The 16064-nt window shown below is 41.6% G+C and overlaps 2 protein-coding genes across 2 annotated transcripts; one reads left to right on the top strand and one right to left on the bottom strand.

Moving 5' to 3' along the window:
• The first annotated feature begins 3862 nt into the window (after positions 1 to 3862).
• LOC119018615 (ADP-ribosylation factor-like 14 effector protein) lies at positions 3863 to 8254 on the top strand. The gene is made up of 5 exons (XM_037096423.1): positions 3863 to 4054; positions 5590 to 5785; positions 5882 to 6010; positions 6359 to 6399; positions 6731 to 8254. Exons 1-5 carry the CDS (start codon positions 3984 to 3986, stop codon positions 6957 to 6959), a joined length of 666 nt encoding a protein of 221 aa, XP_036952318.1. The 5' UTR covers positions 3863 to 3983; the 3' UTR covers positions 6960 to 8254.
• Positions 8255 to 10365: 2111 nt separating this feature from the next.
• Positions 10366 to 16053, bottom strand: lins1 (lines homolog 1). The gene is made up of 6 exons (XM_037095237.1): positions 15641 to 16053; positions 15468 to 15557; positions 14651 to 14783; positions 13898 to 14482; positions 12527 to 12713; positions 10366 to 11471 (listed from the first exon to the last, which is right to left on the bottom strand). Exons 1-6 carry the CDS (start codon positions 15971 to 15973, stop codon positions 10634 to 10636), a joined length of 2166 nt encoding a protein of 721 aa, XP_036951132.1. The 5' UTR covers positions 15974 to 16053; the 3' UTR covers positions 10366 to 10633.
• Between the last annotated feature and the right edge of the window lie 11 nt (positions 16054 to 16064).

The raw sequence follows: 16064 nt of genomic DNA, 5'->3' as shown, positions 1-16064 counted from the left end.
AGACTTCACGAGTTTGAGACTACTTGGCAGTGAGGGTAGGCTACTCCGTCCGTTCTTGGCTGTTGACAGCGGCTTTGACAACCGAAGCTAAAGTGTTAGCTCGCTAGCCAGCGTAGTTGCATCATGTGACTGCACGGCGCTGGGAAGCTCCGCTCCGCTCCGCTCAGGCTGAGAGCTGCGGCTGCACGGTTCATCCACAGTGTCGACTCTTACCGGCAATATATACATATCAGCGTGGAACTGTCATAGGATGCCACTTGTGCAACAAATCCAGTCGTGAAATTTCCTCGCTCCTAAATATTCCACAGTCAACTGTCAGCTCTATTATAACAAAATGGAAGCGTTTGGGAACAACAGCAACTCAGCCACGAAGTGGTAGGCCACGTAAAGTGACGGAGAGGGGTCAGCGGATGCTGAAGCGCATAGTGCAAAGAGGTCGCCGACTTTCTGCACAGTCAATTGCTAGAGAGCTACAAACTTCATGTGACCTTCAGATTAGCCCAAGTACAGTACGCAGAGAGCTTCATGGAATGGGTTTCCATGGCCGAGCAGCTGCAGCCAAGCCACACATCACCAAGTGCAATGCAAGGCGTCGGATGCAATGGTGTAAAGCACGCCGTCACTGGCCTCTAGAGCAGTGGAGACGCGTTCTCTGGAGTGATGAATCACGCTTTTCCATCTGGCAATCTGATGGACGAGTCTGGGTTTGGAGGTTGCCAGGAGAACGGTACATTTCAGATTGCATTGTGCCAACTGTGAAATTTGGTGGAGGAGGAATTATGGTATGGGGTTGTTTTTCAGGAGCTGGGCTTGGCCCCTTAGTTCCAGTGAAAGGAACATTGAATGCTTCAGGATACCAAAACATTTTGGACAATTCCATGCTCCCAACCTTGTGGGAACAGTTTGGAGCAAGGTCCATAAAGACGTGGATGACAGAGTCTGGTGTGGATGAACTTGACTGGCCTGCACAGAGTCCTGACCTGAACCCGATAGAACACCTTTGGGATGAATTAGAGCGGAGACTGAGAGCCAGGCCTTCTCGACCAACATCAGTGTGTGACCTCACCAATGTGCTTTTGGAAGAATGGTCAAAAATTCCTATAAACACTCTCCTCAACCTTGTGGACAGTCTTCCCAGAAGAGTTGAAGCTGTAATAGCTGCAAAAGGTGGACCGACATCATATTGAATTCTATGAGTTAGGAATGGGATGGCACTTCAGTTCATAGAATGAAGTGTGTGTTCATTTGGGGAAAAACTTTCCAAAAGATGAATATCACATGCATGGCATGTTACGTTACCAATAACTACCTAAACAGATCAGAAAATCAGAAAAAGCTTTATTGCCAAGTACGATTTTACACATACGAGGAATTTGTTGTGGTGATGTTGGTGCATGCATCAAATGACTATTAAGTGAAAATATAACAAATTAACAATATAAACTTTAAAAAAAAAAAAAGAAAGAAAATATAACAATTTAACAATATAAACTATTTTAAAAAGTAGAAAATATAACTATATAATATAAATATATATACACAATCTGTTTTTTGGGTAAAAGGAGCAGACCCGCTGGCAAATGAAAATGCGCAAATGAGTAGGTAAGATGCAAGGTGAGATGCAAAGGCGTTGGTTTTAGACAGATTTTTTTCAGCATGTTTGAGGGCAAAAAAGATCTTTACCTGGTGATATTATCTTTTGAATAAAACACCTGAATTGCTATAATAGATATTCGGTGATAAAAGAAAAAAAAATGTTACAGAATAGAATAGAATAGAATAGAATAGAATAGAATAGAATAGAATAGAATCCATTGTTTTACATTGTACGTGGAAATGTCCAACTATCCAACTATTTTGGTAACTGGGTCTGAAGAAACTTACCAGTATCTCCTAGACTCTGTCTACTGGGTGACAGAAGTCAATTACACAACATATCAGATGGAGAGTTTTCTGTGATCATGGTTGGCATTGCAGTGGCTGCTAGGACAATACTTAAACACTGGAAAACGCCTAAAATCCCAGGATAAAAAGAATGGGCTAATGCTATGATAAAAACAGCTTCTTGTGAGCATATGCTAAACAGGATAAACATTGCTAAAAAGGGTAAAGCACCAGCATGGGATCATTTCTGGGCATATATCACACTATAATATGAACAAGGTCAGTAATTATTTCAGTATTGACTGAAGCTGATGTAGATCTTGACATTGTTTATTGGATTATTTATCATATATATATATATATATATATATATATATATATATATATATATATATATATATATATATATATATATATATATATATATATATATATATATATATTGCTTACAAGACACTATCTGTACTCTAATAAGAAATGTCTCTGTATGTGATGCACTGAATTGTCATGCACCAAATAGAATAGAATAGAATAACTTGGAAAATTGTCTCTGGTCACAAACACAAACATATCTACTGTATTAAAAACAAAGACACATCACATCAGTAAAACAAAGATCTCCCGACTTTACAACGGTCATACATTTATACCCACAGTGTCCGGTGCTCCCTGTCATCTGTCTATCAAGTTTATTGTCGTCGGTCGGCTACATAAATTGCCTGAGAGGCCTGAAGGGAGCAGCTCAAACTCAGTGTGGGTGGTTTTGGTTTTATGCTTACATGGTAATAATTTTGTGGCACATGAATTTCCTTCAGAATAAATCATATTTCGGTTTTATCTTATCTTACCTTACATCCAGTGCAATAAACTGAACTGGAAATTAAAAAGGGAAAGGTTGAGCGTAAAAAAAAAAAAAGAAACAGCCTCTTCCTTTATGACCCATCTATTATGCCTCCGTACATGCACACACTGATGATTTACTGGACACAGACACAACACCACTCACTCAGTGTCACACTTAAAACAGGAGGAAGACTTACTAAGATCCTTTGCTCAGTGTGGGAACATTACAATTAAAAATAAAGGTCATGTGTTTAAAATGAAAGCATCAGTGGCAAAATACTCAAAAAAAAGTCATAGTGACACAACAAGAATGAAAACTGTAAAACACTTTACAACTGGATTGTCATAGTTTGAGTGAAAACGGTGTATCAATCACATATATTCCTTTGAGACGCGGTATGAATTGCAAAAATGCTATGTAACACTAAAACTGTGAAGTTAGTGTACTTTTCCTTTCCACCCCGCATAGCAGCAGTCTCATTCAATTTCCCCTAAACGTGACATTGACTATTAAATTTAACAAAAAATAAAAGATAAACTGTATTTTTGCCTGTTCCAGCGGTTTGAGTGAAACGCCTCAGTTAAATAGTATCAACAGTTTACAATAATACAAACAGTTTTATCAGTGATTGTTTCCAGATATCCCAAAACACCTAGTTTTGTATAGAATGTACGTGAACGGGCGCTTTGTAGTTTTGAAGAAGTGGACAAAATTGATGAGGTTACGATTCAAACACAGCAATGTTTATTGTTCCCATAACTGAAAGAACAAGACGTCCCTTCCTCAGAGGAAAATGAGGTCCCCGGGAACACTGTTTGAAGCTAGAGAGGTGGCAGGGTCCGCCAAATGTAAACAAAGTAAAAGGGTAAGAGACTGTGTTGTCCTTTAAGGTTGGTTTATTCAGTTTATTCAGTCATGAAGACAAAGAGAGTCTGTTTAGGCTTAATGAGAGAATAGCATATCAGTCAATGAGGATCTTTCTCTTCTGATTAAAATGTCCTCACAAACCTACACAGTGCACCTCTGATGTCCAGGGCTCTGACCTGCACAGCATCGTTCAGTCATTGTTCATCATCAGCGCCGCCGCTAGAGGGCAGACTCGCTACAGACCGAACAGGAAGCTCAGGCGAACAGCGTGTCCTCGGTTTTAGTCCGCCGAGGAAGAAGAAGAAGAATAACGAAAACAATCACAAACGGCTGTTTGCAGAGCAGGTTTTTTTTTCTATTATTGCGTAGTTTCCACAAAGGAGTCACCATGCCCGTCATTTGTGCGGCTACAGGGTGCAACAATAAGTTTGTGAAAGGGTCGGAAATACGATTTTACAGGTAGGTTTTTTTGCAGGTGGAGCCGAAGTTCTCGGCGGCGTCACAGCGCATCTCATACAGTCAGCTCCAGCGTTGATATGGCACAGCATGGACGTGAATAACGTCGCTTTTAAACGAATTAACTTGTACTTCCGTAGGCTGTATCTCCTCCTGGCCGCTTTAAGCTTTAAAGTAGCGTTCTAACTGCATTTTCAGCTTTGATAATGAAGGCTACTTGGGATAGCTTAACTAACATTAACTCATGGTTCATCCGAGCTAGCTGTGAGACCCTCTCGAGACCCACCAGGAAAATCGTGTCCTTTTCTCGGTGGCATCATGTCAGATATTAATGTGCATTTGCTGGACATTTAGTGATGATGGTCGCCAATGTGGCTCAATCGTTATACCAGTGCTTGAAAAATGATTTCACACATTTAAGCATCTCTCTGCGATTTAAAGGTGCACTATGTAGTTTTGATGAAGACACTCTAATCAGAAGAGAGATCTTATTTGACTGATTTCTTTAGGAATAGATATAGAAACTCTACGTTTTATTGACTGAATAAACAAACTGACCTTAAAGGACAACACAATTCCAGACTGTTTTACTTTGTTTATATTTGGCGGACCCTGCCACCTTTCTAGCTTCAGACAGCGTTCTGAAGAACTTATTTTCCTCTGAGAACAGCTTGTTTATTCAATTATGAGACAAAATTAGATATTCTGAGTTTTTTGTTATATCCTGGTATAAAACTCTGAGTTTGAATTTCTTCTCCAAAACTCCATAGTGCCCCTTATAACAAACATGTGCCTTTTTTAAAGAAAAGAAAAAGCAGTGTACCATTCGATCCGTTTTGGGTTGAATTGGTCCTTATTGCACAACATAGCAATATGCTTGTTCAGGTACACAATAGCACACAACTTTATTGTCACTTTTAACTTTAAGTTAAAATTCAATAATACATCATAAAGACTGCCCATCCGCTGCTGTATTCAATCACCTATAACTGACTCGGGCTCTCCTGATAATGTGAACAGACCTGACAGGTAACCAGTTGAACTGTATCAGGTGCTCTACGTACAATAAGGTGTTGGTTTTTATACTTATTTATTTTTTGATCCCTAATATAAGTATTTGCCTCAACAATCATGCATTGGTCAGGCTGTAGCAGTTATAACCAACTGAAACTTAAATGATTAGTGAAAGAAATGAAGACATACTCATAACATTAGTGCAAAGACACAACCAACCTGCACGTAACCACCAAACCCTTTAGGACTGGAGACTTCTTGATAAAATGTTAGAGTTTTGTGCACTGCTTGAGGTTTCAGACAGTTACGTATGCCTGAATACATGCAATGTGGAAAAAAGACATCATTTACAGATGTTGGTGTGTTGTTAAGACAGCCAAGAATTCTGCTTTATGTTTCTGAGAAAGCATAATTTCCCTCCCCTGCGTCCACTTACTTGTTTATGAGACATTTCCTTAACAGCTGTGATGGCTGGAAACCTGCGGCCTGGTTTGAAGCCATCTCCTCCCTCTCCTGTGTATCAGGTTTCCACTCAGCAAGCCACAGCTCTCCAGCAAATGGGTGCACAGCCTGGGGATGAAAAACTTTGTCCCAACTGCCAACACCTGCCTCTGCTCAGAGCATTTCCGGACTGACTGCTTCAGGGACTACAATGGCAAACAGTTTCTGAGAGAGGACGCAGTGCCCACCCTGTTCGCCAGTGGGCAGGATTCATCAAAGGTGTGGATTCTTTCCCTACAGTTTGTTTTTTCGGTCTGAACAAGTCATCCTGTTTTACTTTTACATCAAGTGAATAGATAACTGATAATTCCACAGATTGAACTTCGTAAAAGAGGAGTGGTACCAAAGGAGACAAACGTAGCAAATCCCATGGCAACACAAGCCGAGCGAGAGAGAGTTCGAGACGTTGGCGGTATACGCAGAGAAAAGAGAGGCGGAATGAGGGTGAGTTTCTGTTGTTGTTGTCAGCACTGTGGGTTGATAAATCCACCGTATGAATGTGATGACTCATTTATTTTAAACTGTGAATAATTACAAACTTGTTTCCAAGGATACCTTAAGTTACAAGTAGCAAATGTCCCAAAACTGTGACATTTAACTTCCCTCGGTGCCGTAATTGTTAGACAAGCAAAACAACCTGAGAATGTAAAATATTTACATTGTTGAGATTCAATCTATGAACAATAAGGGCTGCGACAAACATTACTTTCATTACCTAACTATAGCAAATACAAGAATTCCTGTAGGCACAATTTACCTTAAAATAAAATATACTCATTTCCTTTGTTACAGGGTGGACGAGGAAGCCGTGGAGGAAAACAAATGTCTGACAGGTGAGACTGTGTGTGCGTGCGATTATTCATTATCTCTTTCATAATGATGTGAAAAAATAAACTGTTCCCATGTTTTTACCCCTCAGAGAATGTTTTGTAATACAGTATTTATTGTCATTGCCAGAGTACTGTAATACTGACAGTGTGACAGAATCATCAGAGATGTATCCCTAAACAGTCTTTTTGTTCAGCTGTTAACATTTCGTTTTGTTGGATATAAATCACCGTGAAACAGTAATAAAAGAAAACCAGCAAGAGGAAAATGCTTTAATAAAACTGAAATTGTTGCATGGCAGTGAATACATGTCTGTCTGTCACCTCGTGCATGCAGGCAGAGCCTCGGAGCCAAGAGCAGAGTGTACGACAGCAAAGGCCGCCTGCTCTCCAACAGCAAGGACATGTGCGACTGTCTGGATGTGGATTGTATGGGCTGCTTCTACCCCTGCCCCGAATGTGGCTCGCGCAAGTGTGGAGTGGAGTGTCGCTGCGACCGGAAGTGGCTGTACGAGCAGGTGGAGGTGGAGGGCGGAGAGATCATCCGGAACAAGTTTGCTATTTAGAGAGCAGTGACTTTTGAGGCTTTAAACACGCGATCAAGGTATCGGTGTTTGTGCTCTTCCCCTGAACTCAGCGGCAAAGTCAGGCAGACAGACTGTTCAAGACCGTGATGTTTTCAGTAATCTTCAATAACGTTAGCAGATATCGATCAAGTTTCTGCTGAGCAATTTAAGTATTCTTCCGAATAGTTGATGTGTTTCTTTTGTTTTTCCTGTTTCCTTCAAAACATATATATTTTTCCATTTTATTCTCCTGTAAAAACGCTGCTGATGTGCCATTCTTTGTTAATAAACCCTTTTTTTTTTTAAAAGTCCGCCATCTTGATGTGCTAGAACATCTGCAGAACTTGACCTGATGTTATCGCGTCCATCTGCCTCACGTGAAATCCTTCGTCTCAACGAGTTGATATTTTGAAGCGTACATTCCTTTGTGTTGCAAATTTATGTTTTTTTTAGATTTAGTTTCCAATTTATGTTGTAACAACACTGCTTATTAATGCTGGGAGAGTGAGGAATAGATCATGTTTTAGCATAAAATACCTGGTTTTGTTGCCGCAGACACGCAGTGAAACACCATCTGAAACAGTGAGCTCTGGCTTGGCAGCTGTGTTGTCTACATGAAATTTGAACATGTCGGTGTTTTCCAGATGTGCAAAATGATTCTGCTGACTGGGCTGGAATCACTTCAATTTTTGATGTTAATGTACATTAGGACACTTTAGATTTCTTTCTTCTTGACTTATTTACAGAACAGACGATATGTAAGAATACAAACACATCTGAAATAGGCAACTGACATCAGGACACAAAGAGTTTAAAGAGTTATAAAGGCATGAAGGGTTTCATATACCTGCCTGTTTGGCATTTGGTTTAATCTGGCATTAATAAGTGAGAGAAAGACATAAGAAACACATTATATAGTTTAGACAACCAGCTCCTCTTCAGTCATTTCCATTTATTTCCATTCTCACTTTGTCAGGTAGGTGGCTGTGAGGCATCTTACTGCTGTTTTCTGTGTGCCATAAAAGAAAAAAAAAAAAAAAGATACAGTGACAGACAAGAGCTACACACTCTACCAGCACCCGCATAAAGTTAGCCAGCCAATGCAGCAGTGTTTCAGATTCTTTAGATTTTCTTTAGATATTGTGAACCAAGACTTATTTTGACTTCAATGATTGAGAAACAAAAGTCTTATCTCATAAATGTGCCGTTATAAGGAATATATATTTGTTTCTGCAAGATCTATAAAATCCCTGACACTTTATTTATTTTAATAATAAAACTAGGAAAACATTTTATTCTTTGTATTGCTCAAGCCTCAGAATATATCCACATGTATGACTTCTCTTGGCATACAGACACTGAAACATTGTTAGGGACAGACAGCTCATCACAGTCAGAGCTCTTCATCTGGACAACTACACACAAATCTCAGCGGGATCCCTGGAAGGCATTGTGAGCAGTTCTTCCTCAGGAACTGCTGTACAATACTAAACTAGCAGCACCTTCTCTCTTCAGTGGGGAAAAGACTAAAATGCCAGTGGTTCAAAGGTCAGGACCCGACCTGCCCTCCCTCTCCACATCAGTCCAGTGACCAGGGATAGAGAGAGGTAGAATAATGACGTTCTAACTCTAATGTAAATGTACTAAAGTATAAACATTGAAAAATATACTTAAAGTACCAAAAGTGAATGTACTCATGCATCATTTGTTGATTATATTCTGTATTAAACTAATTTTGCCATGTAACCAGTAACTATAGTTATGAATTAAAGGCACTGGAGTCAAAAGTACTTTTTTTTGCCAGAGACCTGTAGTGGAGAAGAGGTATAAAGTAACAGCATCCACTCTTTTTTGACAGCTAAAGGTCATATTTTATGTGTGCTGCAGAAAACACTATCAGCGTGATGTCATATGAAGTCCTTTTAACAAGCCAAGACATTAATTAATATGTACATGATTCATCTCAGTAATCCGACCAGAAAAATAATGCCCTTTTAAAATGTAATCAATCATTTCCATTAGGTCATTTTTGCCCGATTATCGATTATCGCAGAGATCACTGGCAGCGATGGCTGGGAAACACACTCCTGCCAAATCTGAACTTTGTAGAATCACCACGATGAATGTTCATCTAAATTAAGTCATTGCCTGGTAGGAAAATGTGGTGTGCAGTCATCTTACCGTATCATCTCAACAACAGTTGTTTTATTACATGTAAATGTAGTACAAAATATGTTGTTTCCTCTGCCACTGTCTCCATAATGCATTTTATGGCTCCTCTTTTTTAAAAGGACTACATAGAAATTAAGCTTATTAATGTTTTATAAAACCTGGTCGATGAAAGCAGAGAGCAAGTCAATGCAAACAAGCCGTTCATCCAAATGGCTTAAGTTTTGCTCTAAACTCAAACTGAAGTTGAAGTTGAAATGTTTCCTCAGTGGAAAAGTAAAGTGTTGCACCAGCTCCAAGTAGAAGAGAGTCTCCAAAAACACCTACCCTCTCATATTGACTGCTGGCAGGAATATTAAGCACATTAGTTACTGTTTTGTTGATTTTTGGAGTAACCGCGGGGCATTTCTGAGAGAGGTTCATTAAGTTCATTGACTTTCAAATATGACCTGATTTCCAGGTGTTCAAAGGTCTCCACGATGAATATGTGTTTTGTAATTGAATCATCATGTCATGGTTTAAGACAAACTAGCAACATGGTTAAGGTCTGCATGTTCTGATACCACTGTATTAGTGCTGTTCCCCTGACTCCCTGTTCCCCTAAACCTGTCAGCCTAACCAAGGAATTTAGTTCCCTAAACCTTACCATACATTTTTGTTCTCTACACCTAGCTAAGTATTTTGGTTCCCTAAACATAACCAAACATTTTAGTTCCCTAAACCTAACCATGTATTTTAGTTCCCTAAACATAACCAAACATTTTAGTTCCCTAAACCTAACCATGTATTTTAGTTCCCTAAACATAACCAAACATTTTAGTTCCCTAAACCTAACCATGTATTTTAGTTCCCTAAACATAATCAAACATTTTAGTTCCCTAAACCTAACCATGTATTTTAGTTCCCTAAACATAACCAAACATTTTAGTTCCCTAAACCTAACCATGTATTTTAGTTCCCTAAACATAATCAAACATTTTAGTTCCCTAAACCTAACCATGTATTTTAGTTCCCTAAACATAACCAAGCATTTTCGTTCCATAAACCTGACCAATAATTTTAGCTCCCTAAACCTAACCAATTATTTCATTTCCCAAAGTATTTTGGAAGTTGGGAATTACGGTTACAGTGACATTTTTTATTTTTGTCACAGGTCTTTTATGACCCAGAAGGCACCACGATCTCTAGGCCACATCTGTTTGTGAGGCGATCCCAAAGTTCTGAAGTCATCATCCTGTCTTTAGATGAATATTCTGAGTTTATTACAGCTGACTACGCATTGGCACCATTGCGGCATCGCTGCAACCTATGCCATTAAAAAAAGTAAATATAATCGTAAGGACACATGCAAATGCAATACACAACAGTTTGTTGTTTTGATCCTACCAAGACAGTCAGGTTAAAGAATACATTCTGGATGTCTAAACCTCTCAACCATTTAGATCCAGCTTCCATGCCTCCTCACAAAGCAGAAAAAACAAACTCAAACTCAAAATATGTCTTGATCATTCATCAAACTGTGACGGATGTGATTGTTGGAAACAGTTCTGTACTTGTTGTAGGAGCTTTATGAGTGAAGACGGGTTGTACGGGAAGAGGTTCTTTGTCTGCAGCCTGGTCACCACCTCTCTGAGCTGTGACAGACAGAGGACTGCTCTCACTGATGTTTCGCAGGTCACCTGTCCTGACAGAGGTGCCACATCTGGACATGACGTGCGCTCAGTCAGTGACGATGACCCTTCTGGTGTTCTTTCAAGAGCAGAGTTCGATGGACTCGGTAATACTGGTGGGTGAGAGGGCTCATACTGCTGCTTCGTGATAGGTGCTCCACTAATCTTCCGTTTCCCATCCAGAGCACTAAATCTACCGTTCTCGCATGCAGATGTCCCCGGCTCGTCCTGACAATCCATGTTCTCTGGACCGGACTCATCAGAACTACTGTACTCTACCAGGCGACTGCCAGCAGCCACGCTGATCATTTCTACTGGTGCATCTTTAGGCTGGCCACAGGGGCTGAGTCCAACTTGCTCTGGCTGACCTTTATATGTTAGTGTAAACATATCACCAGCACCCGAGTCAGGAAGGGATTTCTGCAGCGAACGTTGACAATCTGACACACTGACTTTTCCACAGGCTGCGGTGAAGCCCTGCCAGTCGGCCCTCAGGTATTTGAGGTACCGCACGAAGTACTCCAGAAAGCAGGTTTCAGTGGAGATCAGGAAGTCCAGGAGGATGCTGTGGTCGAACGAGATGCTCCGAAGCAAAAGCAGGAAGTGGCAGTGAGGGTTGCACCCAGAGGCACAAGCTGCCTCCAACTCAGCAGACTCACCTAAACCAGACAGTCTGCAGGGAGAGACGAGAAGTTCAGTTCGACTTTTTTTTTTTTTTTTTTGAAAGAATAATGACACCTGCTCCCTGGTACTGTACCAGCTCATTTTACTGATTGGCTTTGGTGAGATCTCCAGCCAGATCAGGAGGAATCAACTTTATTAAACATTGAACTTTGCTTGGACGTATAATATAGTGTATATTCATCACTAAACTACAAACTGCAGCATTGCTCTGACAAGAAGTTTATAGTTTAAAATTCCTCTGATTGATATTTACTTATTACCCATTTCAGAACTGTGACATCACATCCTTTTCCAGGGACTTACTGTAGGGTCATTTTGTTGAATGAACTGCTCAAGTGACTAAATATTTCATGACTGTGTCACCTAATAAAGTGTTTATTATTTTGAATGCTGAGCCACTGGGTTTAGTATTTGTTTGAAGAAAAACTTGTAAGTGAAGAGTAACTGCCGGGACAGGAGGCCTTTTCAGACCAAGGTACGTTTTTTACAGCTATTTTTTTTTTTTTTTTAGTTAATTCATGTATTTATTAAACTAAAAAAGCGAAGGGAGTGTGTTGAGCGTAGCGAACTAGCCGCTAACACATCTCCCACTTGCTGTAAGTTACCACTGCAGAGCTGTTTCTGATATTACAAATGAACACTGTCCTGATAGTTTTCTTTTGGGAGGTTTCACAAAAAATGGGAAATTTCTCAGTTATCCATTTTATAAATCATGTGCTTAAAATGCAGAGCTAAGTGTGGGGGGGCCTGCTTTATATGCTCTAGCTGTTCGCAGTACCTGTGGGGGGTTGCACTGATGGGCCTGAAGAAGAGCAATGACCCATGTTATTACAGTTTGATGGGTTACATACTACTGATTCTTTGCCCACAATAATTGGTTAAATCTACAAAAAAAAAGTCTGTTTACATGTTAAAAATAGGTTTTGAGGTTGTTTTGATAAAGATTGGAAGAGATCAACACACACTCTGCTGACAGAGTCATCCATCAAACCCGATCCAATCAAAACACTTCTTCCTTTTGACGTGTCTGTGAATCTGTTGTACCTGTGATGAAGGAATATGGAAAGCAATGCCTTCAGTGCCTCCATCATGTCGTCGTCCTGTTCTCCAAACAGCAGGCTGACCCAGCAGCATGGATGAGTGACCTCCGTCAGCTCCACTCTGTTCTTCTTCAGGAAGCCGCACAGACTCCGCAGATACCCATACACCTCTGTAGCACTGTCCACTCCAGCTGTGAGACACACAGGATAGCATATATGAGAGGACTGCCCCCTGCTGTGGAACTGATGTAATACTGGGTGTCCAGAGTTCCTCTTCTTACTATGTCATGCTGTAACACATCTAATTAGGCGCATAACAACACAACTGTTGAAACAAAAGGCAAATTTAATAGAAACAAGGCCAAGCTTTACTTTTTGAAGGGCAAACTTGTTAGCCGACAGTTACTTATTTGCTCATCCAGCTGTCACAGAGCAACAGTATTGCTCATTTGGAGTCAAGGCTCTGGCCACCTGGTGATGAAACAACCCCGATCCAATATTCCTATCTTTCAGCTCTGGTTTTTGGCCCTTTGACTGCCAAGTGCTCATTTATTTTGAATAACTAGCAACTGTGTCTGTCTGTTGTTGGATGCTGAGCAGGTGATGTACGGTATGGAGCTTTTTCACAACATCACCTGCCTGCTGCACCTGAGAACACTGCAGTTTCTGCTGATTTTATTGGATTTAATTAAGTGTTTGTTTCATTCATTCATTCATTCATTCATTATCTGTAACTGCTTATCCTTTGCAGGGTCGTGGGGGGCTCGAGCCAATCCCAGCTGACATGGGCAGGCGGCAAGTGGCCAGTTCCATCACAGGGCAGACAACCGTTCACGCTCACATTCACACCTCAGGGAAATCTGGAATAACTGATAAACCTCACTTGCATATCTTTGCACTATGGAAAGCCGGAGCACCTGCAGAGACGCTCAACCCAGGACCTTCTTGCTGCGAGGCAACAGTGTTAACTACTGACCATTGTTTTTTTTTTTGTTTTGTTTTGTTTTTATTTTGTTTTATATCTAACTTGATCTAAATATAAATAATTTATTTTCTTGTATATTTTATTACTCATTTCTTATTTAGTTATTTTATTTCATTCTAAATATGTAAATCCCTTGGTACTTCAGTTTTATAGGCGCTCTATGAATAAAATGAATCATTCTAATGATCAAAATTGTAAAATTGTGACTCCCCTATATATTAGTGTTGTGTTGACATTTTGTTGTACTGCCACTGAGTCGCAAAAAAAATCAACTAACAGGGTTTTAATCAAATTATCTAGACACTTGACAGTAGTTTAAAGTTCCCTTCAAAAACTCAGTGCTTTATTCTGCATGTCTATCAGGGATGTACAGTCATCATGGAGTCCCACCTGTTCCACCAGCGGTTTGGATGTGAAGCTCCATGGACTTCAGAAGAAGCAGGCTGACACCACTGAGCATTACACAGTCTGGCTTCCGACCTTCATCGGCCACAATCTGTCTGGTCCCCCCAAAGAAAGAGGCAGATTCCACTCGAACACTCTGTAACCAATCAGCAGCCACTGCTGTCAACACGCTCCGAGACAGCGCGCTCATATCTGAGCTGAAGCGGTCATGTTTGGGCCCGGGGAGCCGCGCTTCTCCCAGCGCCCAGTCCTCTCCAGCCTTCTGAAGCACAGCCTTCTTTAAAAGCAGCAGCGCTCGCTTTCTGACAAAATACTGCGCGGAGCCGCTGATCGTTGCCAGGAGCGCTGAGGAGTGGATGTGGGTTAATCTCGGACTCTTCCAGCAGCCGTCGGCTCCGCGTACCGAGCTGGACGCAGTCAGCACCTCCAGCAGGTCCAGCAGGAGGCAGAATGTGGCTCCAGAGAGTCTGCTGTGGCTCAGCTCCGCCGACCTGCCCTCCTCCCGGAGAAACTCTGAACACAGAGCACAGAGGCCGGAGTCGAACACTGCCAGAAGCTTCCAAAGGATCTCTGATGGAGGAAAATGCAAGAATTTCAAAATGAGCTCAGGCATTACAGCACAGCACGGTTCATGCAGCGGGCAAGCAAACTGGGCTGCTGCACTCCGGCCTTTATATAGCTCTTTTTAATTCCTCATAAAATGTCAGCAGAAGTTTTTTTTTTTTTTTTAAATTTTACCTCGATGAGCTCCTTTAAGAAGTCGTTTCAAGACGTCAGTCAGCGACCACAGACAGGCGTCCAGCTCAGTGCCGGGGGCTGAGCTGAGAAACGTCCGCACACACATCTGCTCCCACGCAGGACTGACGGAACCCTGACGAGCAATACAGAACACTGATGAAGGCTCTCAGTCATTCAGCTCACGGTAGCTCATAGGTGCGATCCTGCGGGAATCTGGACTTGTTTCAGTTTGTTGGAGCAGCTCATTAAACCGGTTCTGCCCCTCTTTCTGAGTCTTTTGACTTTTTGACCAATGTTTGTCCGCATCCATGTTTATACTGTAAGGCTGATTTATGCAAAACGTGCTCAAACTGTATAGCTGTGGTGGCCGTCCAAGTTGTTTCCACGCATTTAACTTAGTTTAGTCGGTCTGCAGTATGGAAAATGATATGTTGTTTAAGCTTTAAGCTCTGGCCTTGGGGCAACTGTTTGGAATTGTGGTCCAACTGTCTGTCAACTGTTTCATTGAAAATACATCATGTATACACAGAGTACACAGAGCTCCCTCACTCCAAAATCATATTCTACATGTCTTAGGCGCCATTTTACCATGATTTCCCGTTGTGACGAAATTCAGATTCATTTACCTGATGAAACTATAGAATCTACAATTTGTTAGAAGTGATCAGTTTGAACAAAGCTTGGGCACAACATGCCCCTGAACGGATGAACCAGCTGAAAAGCTGGTGTGGTTAAAGACGGTTTGCCAAGAAAGCAGTTACAAAACAAAAGCCTGCAGTATTTCTAAAACTGTGGGAGTCCAGATCTGAAAACTCACAGATTTGAGGAGCTGATAGAACACCCACGCTGATACACTCTTGGCAGCCAGATGTGAGATGATCTGGTCCTCAGCACTGAACTGACACACCTGTGGAACAGAAGGGATACATTTAACTGGTGTTTTTTTGTTTTGTTTTGTTTTACTGAGCATGAGGAGAGAGGGGCACTCACAAGCTGTGACATGAGATCCACGTCTTCAAACAGCACCCTCTCGATGTCCGCGCAGTACGACTCTACAGGTGGAGGCAGGCTGCGGGAGGTCAGGCTGGAGATGATCTTCTCCACCAGAGTCAAACTGATGCAGGTCAGCTCCGAGCGGTTGTCATGGCGATGCCCTGCAGGAGCACGCTGGCCGTCCTCGCCGCGCAGGATGGTGGTAAATATCACACCCGCCACCTCCGCAGCGCTGTGGCTGGGACGCGATCCGGTCTGAAAACACCTGTACACATCTGTCAGACAGGTGGAGGTGGGTCGCTCTCTGCTGCAGCTCGCCGTGTGCTCCATGCTGCGGACTCTTCCGTGTGTGGACCTGCCATGTGATGCACACGGAAGCAGCGTTTCCGACGAATGGCGAGCCTAGTGAAGTCACATGGAG

The sequence above is a fragment of the Acanthopagrus latus genome, chromosome 4, assembly GCF_904848185.1.
Source record: "Acanthopagrus latus isolate v.2019 chromosome 4, fAcaLat1.1, whole genome shotgun sequence".
NCBI classification, from domain to species: domain Eukaryota; kingdom Metazoa; phylum Chordata; class Actinopteri; order Spariformes; family Sparidae; genus Acanthopagrus; species Acanthopagrus latus.
The sequence above is the reverse complement of the archived record's forward strand: the minus strand, read 5'-3'. Positions and strand labels throughout refer to the sequence as shown.

Excerpts from the sequence above, each read along its gene's own strand:
- LOC119018615 (XM_037096423.1), top strand. The coding sequence starts at position 3,984 with ATGCCCGTCATTTGTGCGGCTACAGGGTGCAACAATAAGTTTGTGAAA. Across the intron at positions 5,786-5,881 it reads GTGGGCAGGATTCATCAAAG|ATTGAACTTCGTAAAAGAGG; the intron begins GTGTGGATTCTT and ends ATAATTCCACAG. Across the intron at positions 6,011-6,358 it reads AAAAGAGAGGCGGAATGAGG|GGTGGACGAGGAAGCCGTGG; the intron begins GTGAGTTTCTGT and ends CCTTTGTTACAG.
- lins1 (XM_037095237.1), bottom strand. The coding sequence starts at position 15,973 with ATGGAGCACACGGCGAGCTGCAGCAGAGAGCGACCCACCTCCACCTGT. Across the intron at positions 15,558-15,640 it reads TGGATCTCATGTCACAGCTT|GTGTGTCAGTTCAGTGCTGA; the intron begins GTGAGTGCCCCT and ends TCTGTTCCACAG. Across the intron at positions 11,472-12,526 it reads TCCATATTCCTTCATCACAG|ACTGTCTGGTTTAGGTGAGT; the intron begins GTACAACAGATT and ends CTCTCCCTGCAG.